General features: G+C 38.1%; 1 protein-coding gene across 2 annotated transcripts in view; it reads left to right on the top strand.

Annotated features, from left to right (window-relative positions):
• The window catches only part of RNF165 (ring finger protein 165), a 293,800-nt gene that overhangs the window by 56,459 nt on the left and 213,899 nt on the right, over positions 1-23,442 (top strand). The window contains exon 3 of one of the 2 annotated variants that reach the window (XM_030925830.1): positions 14,196-14,378. The exons of the other annotated variant lie outside the window; for it this stretch is intronic. Within the exon in view, the coding sequence (XP_030781690.1) occupies positions 14,196-14,378 (183 nt within the window). The remainder of the gene's footprint in view (positions 1-14,195; positions 14,379-23,442) is intronic. 2 annotated transcript variants of the gene reach the window in all.

Here is a 23,442-nt window from a genome sequence, read left to right on the forward strand (position 1 = left end):
TTCCACGTCATTTAATAATCTAATTTGTTGCTAGTTTTTCATGAATTATATTCAGTATCACTTGTATGCAGAAGAACACAATACGGTTTTGAGCAAATATTTGCTACGTGCCTACTATTCAAGATAATGTAGGGAAAACAGATTAGACTGCAGCTTGAGTTCATGCATGAGAAAAATAGTATTTTTCATTGACATGGAGATGGATTTTTATTTTGAGCTTTAATTTAAAGCTCAGTGCCCAAGGCGGTAATCTGGTAGGCATCAGCCAGTGGAATTTCTGGTACCCTGATGTAAAGGGTACCTGTAGAGGGTAAAGATAAAATGATCACTATCCAGGGGTGTGTATTGGGTGGGGTTTTAAATTGCTAGTGACTAAGTTTATTAGTGAATGTACTACCAGTTTAATTTTGTTTTCAATCCTCGAATTAAAAAGAAATGGACCTTAGTTATGTTAAAGAACTCATAGAGCATGTCAAAAGATAGAAAATATCACAGGATTGAAGGTCTTGCAACATGATAGATGTTTTTATGTGCAGCCTGGGATTGGTAAATGCTGGCATTTTATCTTTTAAAGATTTCTAGTAATAATGTGAGACATAGCTAAATTAGGATTACAGTCTTCAATAGGAATATGTAAGTTTGCTGATACTAAGTGGTTTTTTAAAATTGGGTTTTCCACTGGATTTACTTTTTTTTTTTTTTTTTTTCTGAGATGGAGTTTCACTCTTGTTGCCCAGGTTGGAGTGCAATGGTGTGGTCTTGGCCCACTGCAGCCTTTGCCTCCTGGGTTCAAGCAGTTCTCCTGCCTCAGCCCCCCAAGTAGTTGGGATTACAGGCACCTGCCACCATGCCCAGCTAATTTTTGTATTTTAGGTAGAGACAGGGGTTTCACCATGTTGGCCAGGCTGATCTCAACCTCCTGACCTCAGGTGATCCACCTGCCTCTGCCTCCCAAAGTGTTGGGATTACAGGCATGAGCCACTGCGCCTGGCCTGGATTTATTTTTGAGAGGAAATTAGTCTTTCACATTTATAATAACATCAATATGAAAAGGTTCATTTTATTTAATGAAGTTGCCACTTAGGAAAAAAACCGAATTCTGCTTGTGTTTTTTAAGAGGAAATATAGGTGGTATATTTAGAGTCTCATATAAACAATCAAGATCTTCGATATGTCTCTCAATATTTGTTAGTAACATTACTCAGAAAATATGTCACCACTTTGTTTTGGTTCAGTTCTATATCCACATACTTGTAACTTGTAAATTACCAGTAATAGACTGAACCAAGTTTTTTCCTTTTCTGGTTTTGAATTGAAAAATTGAAAATTGCTGCTTTATTTGTTTTTTTATTTTAGAACTGGTTTTATGAGAATTAGAAGTTAACTTTGGGGATGACTTATTTCTGTGCTCAGTTTTTGTTTAAGGATATATACATCCTTGTACAAGGATATATATATTATATATATATATATATATAATATATATATATGATTAGCAGTCTCTCCTTTTTTTTTTTTTTTTTTTTTTTTCATTTTTTGAGATGAGGTTTCGCTCTCATTGCCCAGGCTGGAATGCAATGGCGTGAACCCAGCTCACCTCAACCTCCGCCTCCTGGGTTCAAGTGATTCTCCTGCCTCAGCCTCCTGAGTAGTTGGGATTACAGGCATGCGCCACCATGCCTGGCTAATTTTTGTATTTTTAGTAGAGATGGGGTTTCTCCATGTTGGTCAGGCTGGTCCTGAACTCCCAACCTCAGGTGAACTGCCTGCCTCAGCCTCCCAAAGTGCTAGGATTATAGGCATGAGCCACTGTGCCTGGTCGATCTCTTCTTTTTTTGTGTAATGATTTTTAGATTTTCTGAACTTAATATTTCACCAGTAGAGGTAAGGTTTGAACACTGGGAGCAACTTACAATAAATAATGTGAGTATGATTTTTCATTGTAAAATATATAAGAGTTTGTTATAACTGATGGGTTTCTCTCTGAAATGATAGTGCAACATTGGTTAACTATTTCCCCAAACAGATTGTTTTAAAATTAAATTTTACATCAACAGGAAGAACATACTGGTTTTGGATGACTGACTGAATTTTAATGAATCTACAGTCTTTACTTGAAGTTTAGGTATTTTCAGGGAAGTTCTGTCTTCACCTTCTTCCTGGAATCCCAGATTTTTATTAGACATAGATTTTTAGATGTAAGAAAATATTAATTTAATTTCATTATGTTAAAGACTACTTTTCTATGCATGTGTAAACTGCTTCAAGCACTTAACAGGCTTCTTTTTTGTTTTATGATATAATACTTAATATATTAAGCATGCTTTGAAATGCATTTTAAAATAGAAAAGGTCAATTTTTTAAGAATAACATAGACAACTTATTGCTAGTGTTGTATTGACTGGATCCATTCTAATTTTTATTATTATTGGATAATCAGGCAAGAGCTCTGTAGATTTTTTTTGCCTTTAAGAAAAAAATTTCAGTGGAATGGGATTAACAAACATAGGTAGGCTTTTTTTTTTTTGGTGAGGGTTGGGGAGATAGGGTCTCACTCTGTCATCTAGGCTAGAGTGCAGAGAGGTGCCATCTCGTCTCACTGTAACCCCTGCCTCCTAGGCTCAAGCAATCCTCCCACCTCAGCCTCCCAAATAGCTGGGACTATCACCTGGCTAATTTTTGTATATTTTGTAGAGACGGGGTTCTGATACACTGTTCAGGCTGGCCTCAGACTCCTGGGCTTAAGTGATCTGCACACCTTGGCCTCTCAAAGTGCTGGGATTCTGTGGGATTCGCATCTGGCCTAAAACATAGGTATTAATAGTTGATATTCAAGGTAAGAATAATATTTTGAATATTTGAAAAGGTGTTGAACACTAATAATTTTGGAAAGCCCTTTCTACAAAATTTTGAGTAAAAGGAAGAAAAAGAGGTTTTGGCAGAAAGATAAGGAACGCCAGAATACACTGATTTAATTCTTAGAACCTATACCAAAATATTAAAAATTTATCCTAAAGTAAAATTTGACATCCCGTGGTTTGGCGAGTTTAACTTTAGGAATAATTTCTAACAGAAACATATATAGGAAAATTTTTATCTTGATTTTCAGTTTTTGCAGAGTGCTTTGAAGGTAATACATCGCTGTCTTAAGGAGTGTTGTTTTGAAAAACAATAGGTTTTGCTTTAAAATGGTTACACCTTTTCCAGGTAGAGCAATTAAAAAATTCCCCTTTCATCATACTTTGTTTTTATATTACAGACATTTAAAGAAGTGTCAATATGGGAAGTACTTGTTGTCCAGGCTGGAGTGCAGTGGCACTATCTCAGCTCACTGCAAGCTCCACCTCCCAGGTTCACACCATTCTCCTGCGTCAGCCTCCTGAGTAGCTGGGACTATAGGCGCCTGCCATCACGCCCGGCTAATTTTTTTGTATTTTTAGTTGAGATGGGGTTTCACTATAGCCAGGATGGGCTTGATCTCCTGACCTCATGATCCACCTGCCTCGGCCTCCCAAAGTGCTGGGGTTATTTTTTAAATTTTTTCCAGACGGAGCGTTGCTCTGTTGCCCAGACTGGAGTACAGTGGCATGGTCACGGCTCACTGCAGCCTCAACCTCCCAGGCTCAAGTGATCTTCCCAAGTAGCTGGGACCACAAGTGTGTGCCACCATGTCTGGCTAATTTTCTTATTTTTTGCAAAGGTGGGGTCTTGCTGTGTTGCCCAGGCTGGTCTTAAACTCCTAAGCTCAAGGGATCCCCCAGCCTCGGCCTCCCAAAGTGCTGGGATTACAGGTACGAGCCACCACGCCTTGCCTTATGAAGTAGGTTTTTTATTTTGTTTTGTTTTGTTTTTGAGTCGGAGTCTCACTTTGTCGCCCAGGCTATAGTGCAATGGCACGATCTTGACTCACTGCAACCTCCACTTGCTGGGTTCAAGCGATTCTCCTGCCTCAGGCTACTGAGTAGCTGGGATTACAGGTGCCCACCACCGGCCAGGCTAATTTTTGTGTTTTTAGTAGAGATGGGGTTTCACCATGTTGGCCAGACTGGTTTCAAACTCCTGACCTCAGTTGATCTGCCTGCCTTGGCTTCCCAAAATGCTGAGATTACAGGCATGAGGCACTGTGCCTGGCCTGTGAAGTAGTTTTAATATATATATATTTTTTACTTGACTAGTGTAGGTTATTGCATTCTCTTTTCCTGAGGCAGTCTGTATTCTCAAGATTACATGTATAGTACTAATAATACTAGTAAGTGGGAATTACTTTTGGATTATGTGACAGGATTTTTATGTAGCTATTGTTTAAGTCCCTAGTGGTCCTACCTTCATTTCCTCTGAATTCCCTTAATTTTCCTAGAATTTTAAGAAGGTTAAGGACCGTGTCCTGTTTGTATTTATTTGTAGTCTATAAAAGGTTAATGCTGGAAAGAAATCTCTTTCAGCCTACAACACTAATCCAGAAATGGTTGAAATGCTTTTTTATTTAAGAATAAAATCCCATGTCTGGACTGTTGCATCTCTCTAATATGTGCATATGGAATTTTCCCTTTGTCTAATCCATCAGATAATTTTTTTTCTCTTGTTTTCGTGGGAGAGAATTAAAAGGATTAAGCTGCAGACTTTTAAAAAATGTTTCATTTAAAAAATCGCCAAACATTATAAAAAAAAATAACTTGAGAAATGTTAGGAAACAAATTATAGTTTTAACTACCACAGTTATAATTTTCTTACTGGTTGTTACATGTTGATACTTCCTTTTAGTATTTCTCTTTAGTTGGCATTTAAGAGGCCATTATCCTCTCACTAAAGGTAAATGTGTTTTTTGATAATCTAGCTACAGCTTGCTTTCTGCCTAGTTTTTGCTAGCTCAGTCCTAGGACATTAGATACCTAATCATCTTAAGAGAATTTAACCAGCAGATTAGAGTGATCTGGTTATTTGAGCCACTTATTAGACAATGATAACTCTCTTAATCATATTGATCTGTACTTTTTGTGCATTATTAAAATCGAGCATAGTTTTTAAAGCCCACATACAATTTTAATTTCGAGCACAACAAGGTCAAGTTAAAATCTTCAGGCTTAATATTTTACATGAAGTTTTACTTTTTTTAAAATTAGAAGTAGCATACAGGTTGTTATTTGGAAGGCTCCAAGGGAAAGCATTATCAGTTTTTTGTTTGTTTGGATTTTTACTAAGAGAAATGAGCCTAGTTTCATGGGTGTATGTATGTGTGTACCCATCTTCAGAATTCTGAAATAACTGAATTTCATTAATGTTAGACTTATCAAGTGGCTGGAGGCAGATAACTGTACAGTTGCTACAGTGATTTCTAATGGATTCAGATTATTAATATAATACCTGTTTATTGCTTCCTAACAGTATGTAAAAAAATAAAAGTTGCCTACATATAAACCTAGTTATGGTAATTAAACTTGATAAAAAATGTCTTTCTAAGATTAAAGGTTTGGGGCTTTTTTTTTTGAATCTCACTAGTAGACCGAGTAAAAGAATATACAGTAACTAATTTATTTTGAGTATTGCTTTTGTCATTCCCTGCTGTTACTAAGATTTAACAGCAAGAGTCTCTGGGTCTAGGTATATCTCAGTTTACATAAGATTTCTTTCTTTTTTTTTGTTTTTTTGTTTTTTTTGTTTTTTTTGAGACAGAGTTTCACTCTTGTTGCCCAGGCTGGATGGAGTGCAATGGTGTGATCTTGGCTCACTGCAACCTCCACCTCCCAGGTTCAAGCGATTCTCCTGCCTCAACTCCCCAAGTAGCTGGGATTACAGGCGCCCACCACCATGCCCAGCTAATTTTCTGTATTTTTAGTAGAGACAGGGTTTCACCATGTTGGCCAGGCTGGTCTCGAACTCCTGACCTCAGGTAGTACACTCGCCTCAGCCCCTGAAAGTGCTGGGATTACAGACGTGAGCCACAGTGCTCAGTCTGATTTATTTCTTAAAAGTTGCGTGCAGAATGATTTAAAGTGTATTAAGTCTGTTTGTTAATGAAAGAAACAATATAGTGAATTCTTTTTTAAGCAAAGTACCGTAAATTGATATTACTGGTAATTTTTATTTTTAACATATAGCTGACTTTGCATAAAGATATACAGTTACATGAATGTTATAAGAAAGATGGCAAACAGGCTTTGTGTTTTCATTTGTTTAAAATAGCAAATTATGGGCAAGTTATCTTACAAAAAGGTAGCCTTTTAAATTAATTGTACCTTTTATATTTTATTTAGCTTATATTGATTTTCGTCTCGCCTTTAAAAACATTATTTAAATAGTACAGTGAGGGTACAATGAAAAAGATTTCATGGAATGCCACGTCAGAAAATACAGTGTCAAAACAATTTCAGTAAATTTTTTTCTCAAAATCCTCTTCAGAAATAACATATTCCCTTAATCCTAGTACAGATAAAAAACATGTCATTTTAATTTGTTTAGAAGTTACGAGATTGTGAATTGTAAGTCACATGGAATAACTTCCAAGTTTCTATACTCATTTTTCCCCCCTGGTTTCTATTTTTATTTCCTCTGAAGTTTATGAAAGTTAGTGGAAGTTGCAACCAAACTGTTAGTTTGCTGGTATTGAGTAGATATTCTCATGTTATATTAGATTACCACAGTGTAAAATAGAAGACATCATAGAAAGTGAAGGAATAATCCAGAAAGAAGTGTATTCTTTGGCTATTAAGTTTTATTCATAATATAACTTTAAGATTTGGGAAGAATGTTATGAAATTACTGTTTTTATTTTATTGCATTTTCTTAATATCCTTTACCTCACTGTGCATTTGACATGTAACCTAGATGAATAAAAATTTTGAAAAAGAAATGTTTCCTGTTACTCTGTTGAGGATGGTGTTATGTGGTTCCCTACCAGTTAATTCATATTAGGTGTTTCTGAATCAAGAAACTTGCTTTTCTGTAATGAAATGAATGGTATTAGTTTCTAGTTAATATAACAATAGATTTTACGTATTTGGGGGATTATCTTTAGGTTTTTTGGTAATTGAGAAAATACCACTGTGAACATAAAAAGTCAAGATTTTTTTTCTTTAAACTGTATGTGCTACTAAACTATCCTATTAAAAATTGATGAATATTTGAAAAAATAGCAAAATTTAGACTGATTCAAGGAGAAATCACCAGGCTAGAATGTGGAATGAATGACTCTTTAGCAGGGTACATAGACATAGGGATGTGGCTAATCTGTCTAAATTTTGTGCTCTTTCTCGCTGTATGCAGTACAGATATTTCAGTTTTTTTTCTCTGCGGATCTAAATCCTCAAAGCAGTAGTTCATGGATTTGTCCCTGAAACAGATAAATTGAAAGATGGTAACCTCTTCAGGTGCCTCACTTCTGTATTTATAGCTTTTCTTAAATATCCAGATTAATTACCTGAGTTATCTTTCGAATAATCCCACTTGAATCAGAGACTTCACAACTTTATAGTTAGTGGTGACACATTAAGTTGTTTTTTCTTTTGATCAGCTTTTCCATTACTCTGATAATCTTGGATCTTTGCTTTTACCTCTTTTGATCTTTTTAAAATGGTAAACCCTTCATCAATATCATAAATAACTTTCCTGGGTGGACAAAATGATGTAACGTTTACCAGTATGAGGACAAATTTAATCCTTAAAATCTTATTTTCATCTTGGAAACTTTATAACAAAAAGTTTAAATTTTTAATAATTAAGTATAATGGAAAAAGTACAAAATACATTCATTTGGTTTTATTTTAAAAATGACTTAACTCCTAAACATAAAGTTTCAGTGCATATTGCTGCATTTCATTTCCATGTAGCCCTATCTTAGACATTCTTCCTTCTACTAAAATAATTTTCTGATGTTATTCTGAAGAAAATACTACATATATAGTTTTTGGTATTTAAGGCTTTTTTTCTGGACATGGCCCTTTATAGATTTTTATCTTTTGTTGATGAAATTCTTTTCTAAGAGATGTTTTGAAAATGACTGCTCTCTTTTCAAATTATTCTGCATGTATTTTCTATTTTTTTGATTGATATTTTTACACTTGATCTTAGTCAAAAGGCCAAGAAGCGATGATTGATATTTTTATTACTGTTTTTACTCTTTCTTTTTTGAGATGGAGTCTCGCTCTGTTGCCCAGGTTGGAGTACAGTGGCGCGATCTTGGCTTACTGCCACCTCTGCCTCCCAGGTTCAAGTGCTTCTCCTGCCTCAGCCTCCTGAGTAGCTGGGACTACAGGCGTGTGCTACTCTGCTAGGCTAATTTCGGTATTTTTAGTAGAGACAGCGGTTTCACTATGTTGCCCAGGCTGGTCTGAAACTCCAGACCTCAAGTGATCCACCCACCTCAGTCTCCCAAAGTGCTGGATTACAGGCGTGAACCACTGTGCCTAGCCTCATTTGTAAATATACATTTTCATCTTGGTAAATATTCTAATGTGTAATGAAACGGCTTTTTTTTTTTCTTGAGTAGGTTTTATTAAAATGCAAATTTTCTTCTGTAGCTCTTGAGGTTTGCCTCTTTCCCTCAGTCCCTCATGCCCACACCTTATTCCCCATATTTAGATTCCTTGGCTAGATAAGGTGTAAGATTTTTTGCTTTTCAGTATCTGGATTGAGGCTAAGTATGATGTTTACCCCCTCCTTCTTTCTCTTGGTGTTGTGTGGATAACAGAACCGGGCCTAGGCCATCAAAGGGCCTGTAATAGGGTCCTTTGACAGCAACAAGACAGATTTTTTTTTCTTCTCTTAGTGAGGAGATTGGAGAGATTGGGTATGGCAAAGAGGAAGAAGGGAATTTCTTCTAGGCTTTATTGTATATTACTATGGCTACATAGACATTGAAATGGGGGTCAAAGGGGCCAACCATGTATTTGTCCATTGCCCCACCTTTCCTTGTGCCTTAGACTTAGCAATAGAAAGGGAAGGGGGAATGATATTCCCATGTGTCTCTGGGTTACAAGAATTATTCATGTTTCCTAGATTTAGTTAGCATTCATAATGAGAGAGTGACAACACTTGTGTTAGTGGAGGTGCTCTTGTAGGCAAGATGATGCTAAATGTAGATTAATCCTGAGCAATTTCCATTTGGCTTTGAAACATTTTTCTATGAATACATGTAAGCTGACATTTCACTTCAAACAAAAATAAAAAAGTCACGTTTGTGATGACCTTTTTCAACTATGAATCCTAGCCAAAGCATTTACTTACCGAGTTGGGTTCATCTATGACCAACATCAGGCACTAGCATAGGCACTGATGTTCCTCAGAGCTTCTTGCATGCCAGTGGTATACAGCAGAGTATACATGCAAAGGTAAGCAAACAAACAACAAAATAGGGCAGGTGCTAAGTATAATGGAAAGGCAGGGCAGTGGACCAATGTTTAAATTCCTTTTGTGTTCTTTGTTAACATTACCTTTAACCCTCACCGTAACTCCGCGAAGACAAACCCTCAGCATAACTCCGCGAAGACACTGATTAGTGAAATAGTTTACCAGGGTCATGTAGCTAAGAGGGAGTAGGCAGGGCTTTAACTTGTGTCTGCTGCCAAAAATCTATAGTTCCTGTGCTGGGAGCACCAGTCTCATCCTGTATATTCTTCTTTCCTTCAGCAGTGATAACAATTATAGTCTGTTGTGGTTTCACCTAATTAGGACTCAAATTTTCGTCTGTAAAATGAGAGTAGTGTTTGTTTAGTTTTAAAATCCTGTGCTTCTGATTATCAAACCTGGAAAGGGGAATTTGTCATGGGATGAACATAGTAAAGGAAAAGTTAGGTTTTGTTTTGATTTGTTTTTGTGATTCAGATTTTCTAATGAGATTCAGAACATACTTGAAAAGGAAACTAGTTCATAAAATTAAACATTTGATGGCAACAATGCAGAAGACTTAAGGTCATAAGGGGGTAGACCTCACTGTATCAGGAATATGCGACAACACAGATATATCTATATTTTGGTATTTGAAAAGTTAGAACCTATTTAGTGTAGGATAGAAGCTTCGTGAGACAGTACAAACCCATTTCTAGCATAAAATGGATGAGTTGATGTTTTTAAATAAAAAGTAGTTGGTAGATTCTTAAAAAATTCTAAAATATTATTATAATTTTTTTTTTTTTTTTTTTTTTTGAGACGGAGTCTCGCTCTGTCGCCCAGGCTGGGGTGCAGTGGCCGGATCTCAGCTCACTGTAAACTCCACCTCCCGGGTTTACGCCATTCTCCTGCCTCAGCCTCCCGAGTAGCTGGGACTACAGGAGCCCGCCACCTCGCCTGGCTAGTTTTTTGTATTTTTAGTAGAGACGGAGTTTCACTGTGTCAGCCAGGATGGTCTTGATCTCCTGACCTCGTGATCCGCCCGTCTCGGCCTCCCAAAGTGCTGGGATTACAGGCTTGAGCCACCGCGCCCGGCCCTATTATACTTTTTAAATAATAGAGATGGGGTCTTGCTATGTTGCCCAGGCTAGTCTCGAACTCCTGGGCTCAAGTAGTCCTCCTGCCTCATCCTCCCAAAGTGCTGGGATTATAGACTGTGCCCAGCCGTTGGTGGGTTTTTGACCTTTAACTTTCCCTGTGTTGTCATTGTAACAGCAAACATTTCAAAATAATTTGATCAGGAGGAGAAATAGCACCTGAGTTATCCACAGATTGATTGGTTATTAATTATTTAACACAGAAGCGTTACATTTACCTCTATAGAAAGATGCTTTTAATGATTATAGAAAAACCAATAAGTTCAATATTAGAAATTTATGTTTTAAGATTGTGACAGACATCAGAGCTGGCAGATGGGAGAATGTGCAGCTTGGATAACTTAAATGTTGTAAGCATTGAATGTGCCTATGTTAATGACTGAATCTTAAATTGGAAATGTTTTCATGTATAACTTTACTTGAAGTAATTACTTTCATATTTTTGAAAATCAAAACAGTCTCATTGTAGCAATGCAGTTGTTTTAGTAGCATAGAGGAATAATCATGTGAGAGCAAGGGCAGTATCCCCATGTTTATTCTATCCTATAATGAACTGATAGAATCAAATGGATAGCAGCTTCTGTTTTTTGTTTTTTTTTTTTTTTTGAGATGGAATCTTGCTCTGTTGCCCAAACTGGAGTGTAGTGGTGTGATCTCAGCTCACTGCAACCTCCGTCTCCTGGGTTCAAGCGATTCTCCTGCCTCACTCAGCCTCCCAAGTAGCTGGGATTACAGGCACGCACCACACACCCAGCTAATTTTAGTAGAGACGGGTTTTCACCATGTTGGCCAGGGTGGTCTCAAACTCCTGACCTCAAGTGGTTTGCCTGCATCAGCCTCCCAAAGTGCTGGGGTTACAGGTGTCAGCCACTATGCCCAGTCAGCTTCTGTTATTAATGTGCTGAATTTTCCTAGCTCCTCCCCAGCGATTTTTTTTCCCCTTCAAGAGATATTTCTTTTAAAAAGCAGATAAAATAACTGCAGAATCTTACCTGTCATTTACTTCTGTATAGCAAGAATCACATTTTAAAAGAATGTCACAAATTGTTACCATAAGTTAGCTAATATTTGTATAGTAACTCAGAGTACAAATCCTGACGCCTAGTGCTTTTTTTTTGAGACAGAGCCTTGCTCTGTTCCCCAGGCTGGAGTTTAGTGGCATGATCTCGGCTCACTGCAACCTCTGCCTCCCAGGTTCAAGCGATTCTTGTGCCTCAGCCTCCCCAGTAGCTGGAATTACAGGCGTGTACGCCACCACACTCAGCTAATTTTTTGTATTTTTAGTAGAGATGGGGTTTTCACTATGATGGCCAGGCTGGTCTCAAACTCCTGATCTCAAGTGATCCACCTGCCTTGGCCTCTTAAGTACTTGGATTACAGGTGTGAGCCACCACACCTGGCCCCAAGTGCTTTAAACAAATCTTATTTAAGTTTGGTTTCCTAATGATAGTGTAAAATGATCTTGGAACACAAGATCCTTAATTGTGGTTTCTTGTTGGAAGACAAAGTTGGAAAGACAACCATTTCATTATTTTATTGAAGTTTATATAGTATTGACTTGTCATTGTTTGAATATATTGGAAATGAAAAATGACAGTGATCATAATTTATTTTCAATTTTAAGTGTAATATATGAAAATATTGCTGTCTCTGTTTATGATGAATACTAAATTTAAGCTAAGTTATAAGGTGTGCTGTTTGGAAATATGGAAGATACAAGAATGAAGCCAGATAACAAGTTTATGCTTGTATTTCCTACTGATGAAGACTTTCAGACGAGTTATTTTCATGGGTAGGTGATGTCACTCTGCATGTATACACTTATACTTTTTTGCATGATTATACATGTAGGAGTGGTACAATTTTGACTTGACTATTGACCTGTTGCCTCAATTTGGGGATGGGGTGGAGAATATGAGGGCAAGATGCTCTGAATGGTGTTAGTCATATAAATTTTAAAATAACTCACTAAAATAACTTACTACAAACACCAAAAAAAAAGCCCTTAAAAAATAGAACATACGGTCAAATAGTCAATATTGTACTTGGCCCTCATATCTTCTGCACCCAAGTATTTGGACATCACACAGTATCTTGATTCCATAGTAATCATTTTGAACTCTGACGAGAACGCCATAGAATATTGCAACTTTCTTTTCTTTTTTTTAGAAAAGAAAAACCTCAAACACAAATCAGTTTCTTGATATTTAAACTAAAATCAATTACCAACTGATACCAAGGCCACACTGTTGAATTTTTTGGTCATTGAACTTGATTTACCCCTTAAGGGGATCTGGAAATTATTTTTAAGTCGTCAACTAAAGTTGTCCTGATCGTCAGAATTTCATATTGTGACATGTCTGTTCTTTATACAGTGGCACCTAACAACTCATTTGCTTTTATGTTTGGTCATTTTGTATTTAAAAAATATCACTACATAAACCTGTGGTTTGGTAGTTTAGTTTTAAGGGGTCACTACCCAAAGTGTGTTTTTGTTCAGTGACAATTGACACAATGGATATTTGTATTAAAATAGTAATACTTCATTGTGTTACATTATTATGATTCATTGACATATATGCATTCCTTCATAGTCAAGAGTTTCATAAAATAGGTGTGTTTAATATTCATTTGTTGGATGATATTTTAAAAACCTTAATGGAAATAGTTTGCTTGCGCTTCATAAATAGCCTTTGGGTGAGAAAACAGCATTCCTTTATTTCTGCTTTATATTAAAATAGGGGTAGTAGAGGGATTTCTTACTTGAAGGGAAACTTTATGTTTGCTTTTTGCTGTTAATGTTTTTCTTAAAAAAGGGGTAGAATTAGCATTTTAAAGCATGTATCTATTCTACAAGCATGAATTTTGACTTGTTTTAGCATGAATTGCTGCAGTGTAATAAATTTACTTTGAAACTCAGCTGCCTTTTTCAGCCAGTTAGGGGGATCTGAGGGTGGAAGGGACCTCTTCCAGTAAGAACTTTAATATCTTCTTGTAAAATCACCCATAAGATTGCATATCATTTAGTTGGAGTATGAGCTGGTTGTCTTTCTTAGAGAAAAGGAAATAGAAATATCCCTCATAAGATATCCAAAGCAAAATCCTGAAAATGGATTTTGTTGTGTTGTCTTTTAATAGAATGTCATAAAGTGTATAACATCCCTGTTATTATAAAAAGACTTTACTGGAAATAGATACATTAGTCAAAGAGCTCTAGTGTTAACCTTGTTTCTTTAGGACATAGCAAAATATATTTGATTTTCTTTTCTGAATCTACTAGAGACTTTTATATTACCCAGTAAGAGAAAGAACTAGATTCATTCTTTTAAAAAATATAAATTGGGTTTTAATAATTTGCATCAGTTTTTTCCTTTAAGAAATCAGTTCCACTTTCTCTGTGGAGTCATCCTTTTTTTCTTAATCTTGCTCTTTAAAAGTATGACAGGAATTCAGTGTAACATTGTTGAGTATAGTCTTGTCTTCTGTTCTTCATAGTAACACTCCTTTTCCTCCTTCCAAAATATGTCCATCATCTTTGTAAGCTTGGATTATCTTTTTCACTTTCACATTTTGTACAAAATACTAGATCTATAAAGTGCAGCTTTTCTGATCAAATAGAATAATGAAGTCAACTGACATTAGAGGGCTCTTACTAGTGTCAGAAGTATTTTTCACCCCACACGTTAGATACAAGTATACATTTTCTTTCCTCCCTAGATGGACCTCCAGTTGTAGCTCATTATGATATGTCTGACACCAACTCTGAGCCAGAAGTGGTAAATGTGGACAATTTATTGGCGGCTGCAGTAGTTCAAGAGCACAATAATTCTGTAGGCGGCCAGGACACAGGAGCTACCTGGAGGACCACCGGGCTTCTAGAGGAGCTGAATGCAGAGGCAGGTTGGTCTTTCCCATTCCCCTTCTCTAATGATGTAATATGCATGTGTCCTGGCAGCTGTTTTCCTTGTAGTGGACCCTGATGAGGAGAACAGGTCATACCAGAGACATCTGGCATTGAATGATTGATTGTGACTATCCAGGCTGCCATTTATACCCGAAACAATTTGGATAGCTTGTCGTTCATCTTTCCTACTCAGAAGGAAGTACAAATAAGAGCATTTAAGACATTAATTGTAGGTATTGGTAGGTTTCAGTAGGCATATTTCTTGGATTAAAAATGCCCAATATATGCAAAAATGACCCAGATATGCTCATATTCTTTGGCCAGTTCTTTCTCTCACTTTAATTCTGGGTAGTGACCTTGCAGCTTGGATAGGGAATCATTGAATCTCTCTCCCTGTGGGGCTGGCTGTTCATACACAGCGCTGCCACTGTTTCTTGTGCTTCTTGCTGTGGAGTGAGCCTGTTAATTGCTCTTCAGTAAGTTCTCATTTGTCTTTTCTAACCCCTTTCTTTTAGTTTCTGTCTCTGTTAGCTCAGGAAAAAAAATCTCTGTCCCTGTCTTACATTTTTTTAGTTTTGTGATTATTCTTTAAAGTGGTATTTATTCACTAAAAAATCCACTGCTATTGCCTTTGAAAAACTTTCACGATACCTCCAAGTCTCCTTCAGTATTTTCCTCAACACTTTCAGCATTCTAATTTAAACCTTTTTGTTGTTGTTGTGAAAGTACTAGCACTGAACATTTAAGAAGAGAAGAAGGGGATTGAGAGACTGCTTATGTAGTGTATAATTTCTTTAGTGTTGCTGAAAGATTATAGTTTTCTAGTTAATTTATAAATGCATTGGTTTTATGAGTTATCTAATAGTTTAATCACTACCTAAAGTTACTTTTATGAAAAATGAGTTTTATAAAAAAATGAGTTATAGTTTAGAACTTTTTATATTGAGACAGAACTCCACTGATTGTTGTTGTCTTTTTTTTTTTTTTTTTTTTTTTTTTTGAGATGGAGCCTTGCTTTGTCACCCAGGCTGGAGTGCAGTGGCGCGATCTTGGCTCGCTGCAAACTCCACCTCACGGGTTCACGCCATTCTCCTGCCTCAGCCTCCCGAGTACCTGGGACTACAGGCGCCCGCCACCACACCTGGCTAATTTTTTGTATTTTCGGTAGATATGGGGTTTCACCGTGTTAACCAGGATGGTCTCCATCTTCTGATCTTGTGATCCACCTGCCTCGGCCTCCCAAAGTGCTGGGATTACAGGTGTGAGCCACCACGCCCAGCCTGTTGTTGTCTTAAATGATTCCTTTCATAATCTTTGATTGGAACTACAGAAAAATCACTTGTTTGTTGACCTGATTGATTTACTGTAGCTAATTTTGGAACAGAACCTGGATTTAGTTTTGATTTTGTTTTTTTTTTTTTGTTTTTTTTTTGACTGGTAACTGCCTGTTTGTCCTTGGACCAGTTGTTTCTCCTCTGGACTTCAGTTTTTATATATATAAATACTTGTTTTGCCCAACAAGTGTCTTTTTAAGGATTTATTAATATGTGTTAATACAAATACTTTGCAAAGAAGTAATAATGCTTCTGAGCACAGTGGCTCACGCCTGTAATCCCAGCACTTTAGGAGGCCGAGGTAGGAGGATCACTTGAGGTCAGGAGTTCAAGACCAGCCTGACCAACATGGTGAAACTCCATCTCTACTAAAAATACAAAAATTAGCTGGGCGTGTTGGGTGTGGTGATGAACACAGTCGTGGGTGTGGTGGTGGACGCAGTGGTGGGCGTGGTGGTGGGCGCCTGTAATCTCAGCTGTAGAATTGCTTGAACTTGGGAGGCAGAGGTTGCAGTGAACTGAGATTGTGCCACTGCACTCCAGCCTGGGTGACAAAACTAGACTGGGTCTCAAAAAAAAAAGGAAGTAATAATGCTTTATATCAGTGGAAAGTAGTTTGGCCACGTTTTGTACAGTGTGTGTTTCTAAGTTACTTTGTTTATTTAAATATTTTTTTGAGATGGCATTTCGCTCTTGTTGCCCAAGCCAGAGTGCAATGTTGCGATCTTGGCTCACTGCAGCCTTGGCCTCCAAGGTTCAAGTGATTCTCTGGCCTCCGACTCCCGAGTAGCTGGGATTACAGGCGTGCACCACTGCGCCCAGCTAATTTTTTGTAGAAATGGTGTTTCACCATGTTAGCCAGGCTGCTCTCAAACTCCTGACTTCAGATCATCTGCCCACCTTGGCCTCCCAAAGTGCTGGGATTACAGGTGTGAGCCACCACACCCAGTCTTGTAATTTGTATATTAGATGGTTTATCTTTGTTTTTCGTCCTTTGACAATTAAGTCATCCATTCCACTTCAGTTTTATTTCCCTGTTTTCTTAGTCTTGCCATTAAATACAGACCATTTTATAGTAAAGTTTTGGGGTAAAAATGAGTGATTACCAACGTTTTACTCTTCATATGCAGAATTCTTAATATTAGGTTGAACCATATGGAATTATTAATATTTGATTTTTTGACCTACCACAGATCCAGCCATTTCATATGACTTAACTGAATAGTGCAAAGTTTGAGGTTTTAAAATATCATTAAAGTTTAGCTTTTGGGATAGCATTCACATTTTCAGATTCAAGTAATTGTTAGCCCGATTATTTAAAAAGCACTCTTAGGAAACTCGCATCATTCTTTTTAAGAAATAAAGCATGGTAAAAGTATGTGAGGAGGAAAACAACTGTGGCTTCAGATGTTTTCCTTCCCTTTGCCCTTCCCACGCCAAAACTATCCTAAATTTGATATTTAATGTGTGGTATTCCTATGTATTTCTTTATATATTTGTACTATATTTGTTATGTATCTAAATAAGCATGTTTTTAAAACTAATTGGTATCACATTGAAGGTAATCATTTGAAATGTGCTTTTTTAGTTAAACATTTTATGAGTTTTGTTGTTGTTATGTATGGCTCTAGTTCATTCATTTTCCACTGCTATTTAGTATTCCACTATATGAATATGTCACAATTTACCCATTCTCTTGTTGGACATTTTGGGTGCTGTCTTAAGTGATACTGCTCTTAACATTTCTTTATGTGTTTTTTGGTATATGTGTATGATAATTTCTCTAGGATATAATTAATATATAGAGAGAGCATTTGTGCATATTGGACCATAAATTTTGTGTAGGTTTCTGTATATCGTAGGATGCAGTCACCACTGCTCGGCAGATCCCCATGACATTTTGTTATGAAGCTTATTGGCTCTTTCGAAGGCATTTTTTTTTCTCAAGTCAGACAATACTGGTATGTGGGTAATAAATACAAATAATACTGTAGTCTTGATGTGATTATCATAGTGGAACCCATCTTATGAAGATATCTGAATGTGCTTATGGTGTCTCAATAAAATATTAATAGAATTTATGCTTAGGAGCCAGTTAATAGTTTTGAGACTTGGACTATTAGTCAGATGGTCATTCTTATGGTGTGAGTGTAAGTTAAAATTTTAATAGTTAATTTGGGGTCTCTTTCCCCTTTACAACAAAATAAAAGCCTAGTTATTGAACAGACTATTCAGGGTTTCACTTTAATCAACAGCAGCATCTCAACCCAGGTCCACAGCCTTATCCCAGTTAGGATCGCATCGGTATGCACTGAAGATAGAGTAGTTTGCCTATTTCCAAGCAATTAGATGATTATCTTGCATCCAAAATATATATTTAGTTTTAGTTTTAACCTAGGCAAAATACTTGAATCACATGCAGGCGTTAAAAAGTAAGTTGAAATTAGAGAAGCTGCTGATCAACAAAATACCTAAATTTTCAGTTTCAGCTCTTGCCGTGTGTTTGCTTTTTTTAAATTGATGGTGGAATTGAACACTGTAGTGGGTGGTTTTGAACCAGTAGCCACTTAGAAACCACATGCCCTCAGGTAAATTATATAAGGCCTCAGTTTTCCCTATGTACAAAACTGGGACACAGCCAGTTATAGTATCTACTCCAAAAGGTTATTGTTACCACTAAGTGAAATACAATGTGTTTACTGTGGAGGACAGCACATAGTAGGCCCTTAGAAATGCTAACCAGCATTATGTTAATATGCTGAAGTAGACTGAATAAGGAAGTGATTAATGTATCAATCACTGAATTTCTAATTACTCTCTTGCACTGCAACAAGTTGCTCTTGCTATAAGTACTTCTTAAATTTTGCCAGGACATAGAAATTACTCAGTGTGCTTATAAATATTCACACTCCTAGGTTTCTCCCGGATGATTCTGTCAATAAATCTGAAATGGTTTCTGGGAATCTCTTTTTAATAATAACCTCAGGTAACTCTTGTATCCAGCACATTTAGAAAACTGTATTAATATATCTGAAAATGGCTTCATTTTTGTTGCTAGTAAGGGCTCACTGCAAACGTAAATGTAGTTGGGACAAAAAGAAGCAGAAGTCTTGGTGAGGAAGGCTTATAAATGTGGTAAACTGAACTTATTTAGAATTTTTTCCCTGGGAAGTTAAAACTTTAAATATCTTATCTTTTCCATCAGCCTTCTTGTCAAGAAGGTAGGCTCTGAGCATTTTCCCCATCTTTACAATAGGGATGGTAATCTTGATTTGTCCCTAACATGGTGGCGGTACAGAGAAATGAATCCTGGGTTTCCTGTTCCTAGTGTAGGGTTTTTAATAATCAGACCAGAATGGGCATGTTTCTGAATCAGTATTGTGAAGGAGATGAAGTATGGTCATGTTCTTCATGTTTATCTGCATCAAATTGATGGTAAGATTTTTAGATTTTTTTTTTTTTTTGAGGGAGTCGCCAGTCACCCAGGCTGGAGTACAGTGGCACATTCTGGGCTCACTGCAACCTCTGCCTCCTGGATTCAAGTAATTCTTCTGCCTCAGCCTCCCAAGTAGCTGGGATTACAGGTGTGTGCCACTGTACCCGGCTAATTTTTGTATTTTTAGTAGAGACACGGTTTTACCATGTGTTGGCCAGACTGGTCCCAAACTCCTGACCTCCAGTGATCCGCCTGTCTTGGCCTCCCAAAGTGCTAAGATTACAGGCATGAGCCACCACGTCCAGCCAGATTTTATATTTTTGACCTCTTCCTTCACCTTTTTTTTGGGGGGGGTGGGGGGGGACAGATTCTAGCTCTATTGCTCAGGCTGGATGCCGTGGCTCATTGCAGCCTCCGCCTCCTTGTTCAAGTGATTCTCCTGCCTCACTCTATCCAGTAGCTGGGATTACAGGTACCCTTCACCACGCCCAGTTAATTTTTTTGTATTTTTAGTAGAGACCGAGTTTCACCATGATGGCCAGGCTGGTCTCGCCCTCCTGATCTCAAGTGATCCACCCGCCTCTGCATCTCTAAGTGCTGAAATTTCACGTGTGAGTTACTGTGCCTGGCCCTCTTCCTTCACTTTTTAAGGTTGTCTTTAACATTCTCTTTAAAGAGCTAAAAGTAGGCCGGGGCACTGTGGCTCATGCCTATAATCCTGGCATTTTGGGAGGCCGAGGCGGGTAGATCACAAGGTCAGGAGTTCGAGACCAGCTTGTCCAATATGGTGAAAACTTGTCTGTACTAAAAAAAATACAAAAATTAGCTGGGCATGGTGGTGTGGGCTCCTGTAGTCCCAGCTACTCGGGAGGCTGAAGCAGGAGAATTGCTTGATCCCGGCAGGTGGAGGTTGCAGTGAGCCAAGATTGTGCCACTGTGCTCCAGCCTGGGTGACAGAATGAGACTCTGTCTCAATAAAAAATAAATAAATAAATAAATAACAAAAACCCTAAAAGTAGTAATTTGCTTGTTTTTAAAGCTAGATGAGTAGTGACTTAAGATGTTATATATATTTTTTTAAATGCCTAGTATGCGACTGTCATACAGTGTGTAATATTACTTTCTCTTCAGTTTGCTGCAAAGCTCAGGCCTAGTTCTTACCCAGTGGATTTACAGTTTAAAAAGTAGCTGGATTATTTCCTTTAAAGACAGAAAGAAACTGTTTTCCATGATAATTTAGTTACTACTTTTTCTATGCTTCTTTTTCTTACCCTATCGTGGTAACTACCTTATCCTGTAACTTTTTCTTACTCTATCTTGTTGAAAAGGTCTGTAGTGGGAGGATAAAATTCAGAATTTTCTCATATAGTGAAAGAAGTTATTTTTCCAAAGACCTACACAGGCAGAGACCTACACAGAGACAGCCAGCTGTCACAATAGCTAAATATAAGTGCTCTGCTTTATTTTCAGTTTAATATATGGTAATTGTGGTATTTACATTTTTCTCTATAGGGCTTGTGGTCTTAGAACTGGAAAAGATTACTACCACTGACAGTATTTGAAGAACCCCATAGCATCTTAGGCTCACTTTTGTGTATGCTTTAGGCACTGTTCTGCCATTGGAATCCTGTGAGGTCCTCCTTGGTGGGTGGGGCGGGGTGGGGAGGGGCAGAACAGAAAAGGCCCAAAGGCCAGAGAATGTCAGGTTCTGTACTGGCGCTCCCAAAGGAATGTGTGGCATGCTGAAGAGGGTTACAGTGACAGAAAAGGACTAATGATCCTGGCTCTGAAATAGAAGAAGGAAGAGGCAGAGGCATCCCAGAATGCCTTTGGTGTCCCCATCTCATTGCCTTGGTGTGGGTCCTAGCTGATTTGTTTTCTCCGTGGCACAATGTATCTAAGGATCTGACAGGAAATTTGGCGAATGTCTCACACTGTTAGTCTAGGAGTTCTTAACATTTACCAGGCAGTCTATATTTAGCACCCCCATCACTTTCTCATGCCTCTTATTTTATCTTGTACTAGTATTTTGACCAAGCAATACAGATAAGAGCAGACCCCTGGCCAGGGTCTGTAAGAGCAGACCCTAGGCCAGGTGCGGAGGCTCACCCCTGTAATCCCAACACTTTGGGAGGCCAAGGCAGGTGGATTACCTGAGGTCAGAAGTTTGAGACCAGCCTTACCAACAAGGCCAAACCCCATCTGTACTAAAATACAAAATTAGCCTGTTGTGGTGGCACATGCCTGTAATCCCAACTACTCAGGAGGCTGAGGTGGGAGAATCGCTTGAACCTGGGAGGTGGAGGTTGCAGTGAGCTGAGATCGCATCGTTGCACTCCAGCCTGGGCAACAAGATCAAAACTCCATCTCAAAAAAAAAAAAAAAAAAAAGCAGACCTCAATTTTAAGTGACCAGTTTTAGCATATTGTTTGGGTTTAATAACCATGTTAAATACCAGCAGGTTTGGACTGCAATTTTTACAGCAAAAATTGCACTGCCAGAATTGTTTGGATTATCTAACAGTGTGGAAGGAGTATTACTAGTTTCTAGATCCATAATGAATGAATAAAGTTAGAAGAATCTGAAGTGTTGGTGATGGTACCTTGTTTTGTTTTTTTAAGACAGTACAAAATTAACAAAAGTACAGAGTAACTTTTCATTTCATAAAAAATAAAGTGATGATATTTCTAGCTCTGGAGTAAGGCTGTTGGAGGTGGTAAGGTGAGGATGGCGGGGTCCTAGTCAGTGAAGACTGGTTATTCAGAAATATTGATGATGGATGTTTCACAAAACATTCCTACTAGAGACGGTAGAATTATAAATTAGAACTCTGGTTATAGGAACTGGGCAAAGACATACTAAGAATTAACTAATTATGTCATATTCTTGTTGTATTTTCTTAATTACCGTTGTTTAAAAGCATTGAGTGATCAAGGAAGAAGAGTTTGGTTATGGTGACCCTGCCTGTCCACAATCTGCCTTTTTAATTTGGTTTAATTCATTTCATTTATTTATTTTTAGGATCCCAACAGGCTGAACCCCTTACTGTGAGTCTACCACAAGTGGCTTTTAGTACCTCTTGGAGCTCAGCTCGTTGCTTGCTTGCTTATTGATTGATTAAGATGGCTTCTCGCTCTGTCATCCAGGCTGGAGTGCAGTGGTATAATTCAGCTCACTGCAATCTCCGCCTCTTGGGTTCAAGCAATTCTTCTGCCTCAGCCTTCTGAGTAGCTGGGACTACAGGGGCATATCACCATACCTGCCTGATTTTTGTATTTTTAGTAGAGACAGTTTTGCTATGTTGGCCAGGGTTGGTCTCAAACACCCGACCTCAAGTGATCTGCCTGCCTCGACCTCCCAAAGTGCTGGGATTACAGGTGTGAGCCATGTAGCCCAGCCCAGCTTCTTACTTCTTAGTGAGTAGGCACAGACAGTTTTGAGGTGGTTTTTTCACATAAATAATGAGTATTCATGATAGCAGGACTTGTAAGTAGAGAGAGACTAAGACATGTGCCAGGACTGTTTCATGCATGAGTAACTGTCCTGGAGTGAGTACATGGCAGTGAAATGGTAACCTCCTGGAAGGCACTGCCTGCTGGTGTTGGTACATGAGGATGGAGATGAGTAATTTATAAGTGATCTGCATCCCAGCATTGGGGGTTAAGAGCAGCTTCCTCTTCAGAAGACTTCAGGGGAGACAACGTCTTCAGGAAGGTCAGTCAGGTTTCCACAAGGAGGTGGAGAGAAAGTTGAGTGTATTTTACCATGAAGTTGGCATTCCAGAAAGTATTGGTAAAGTTGTAGGAGGGTGAGCAGTGGGTGGCTGGAGCAAAGGAAAACAACAGAGTTTGGGATAAGATGGCAAAAAATGGATGATCCCTGGTGCTTGTATTTTGTGGGTAGCTGAGAGGGAGAAAGTACAGTGTTTTACTTCTTGTAATCGCTGGTTTTCCTTCTACCCCTCGTTACTGCTTTTTCCTTTTCTACTCTGTAGGCTTTTCTACACTTTTTTTTTTTGGAGACAAAGAGTCTTGCTCTGTCGCTGGGCTAGAGTGCAGTGGCGCGATCTTGGCTCACTACTGAAACCTCCGCCTCCTGGATTCAAGCAATTCTCCTGCCTCAGCCTCCTGAGTAGCTGGGACTACAGACGCACACCACTACACCCAGCTAATTTTTGTATTTTTAGTAGAGATGGGGTTTTACCATGTTGGCTAGGATGGTCTCCATCTCTTGACCTCGTGATCTGCCTGCCTTGGCCTCCCAAAGTGGTGGGATTACAGGCGTGAGCCA

Source organism: Rhinopithecus roxellana, chromosome 21, assembly GCF_007565055.1.
Source record: "Rhinopithecus roxellana isolate Shanxi Qingling chromosome 21, ASM756505v1, whole genome shotgun sequence".
In the NCBI taxonomy this organism is placed as follows: domain Eukaryota; kingdom Metazoa; phylum Chordata; class Mammalia; order Primates; family Cercopithecidae; genus Rhinopithecus; species Rhinopithecus roxellana.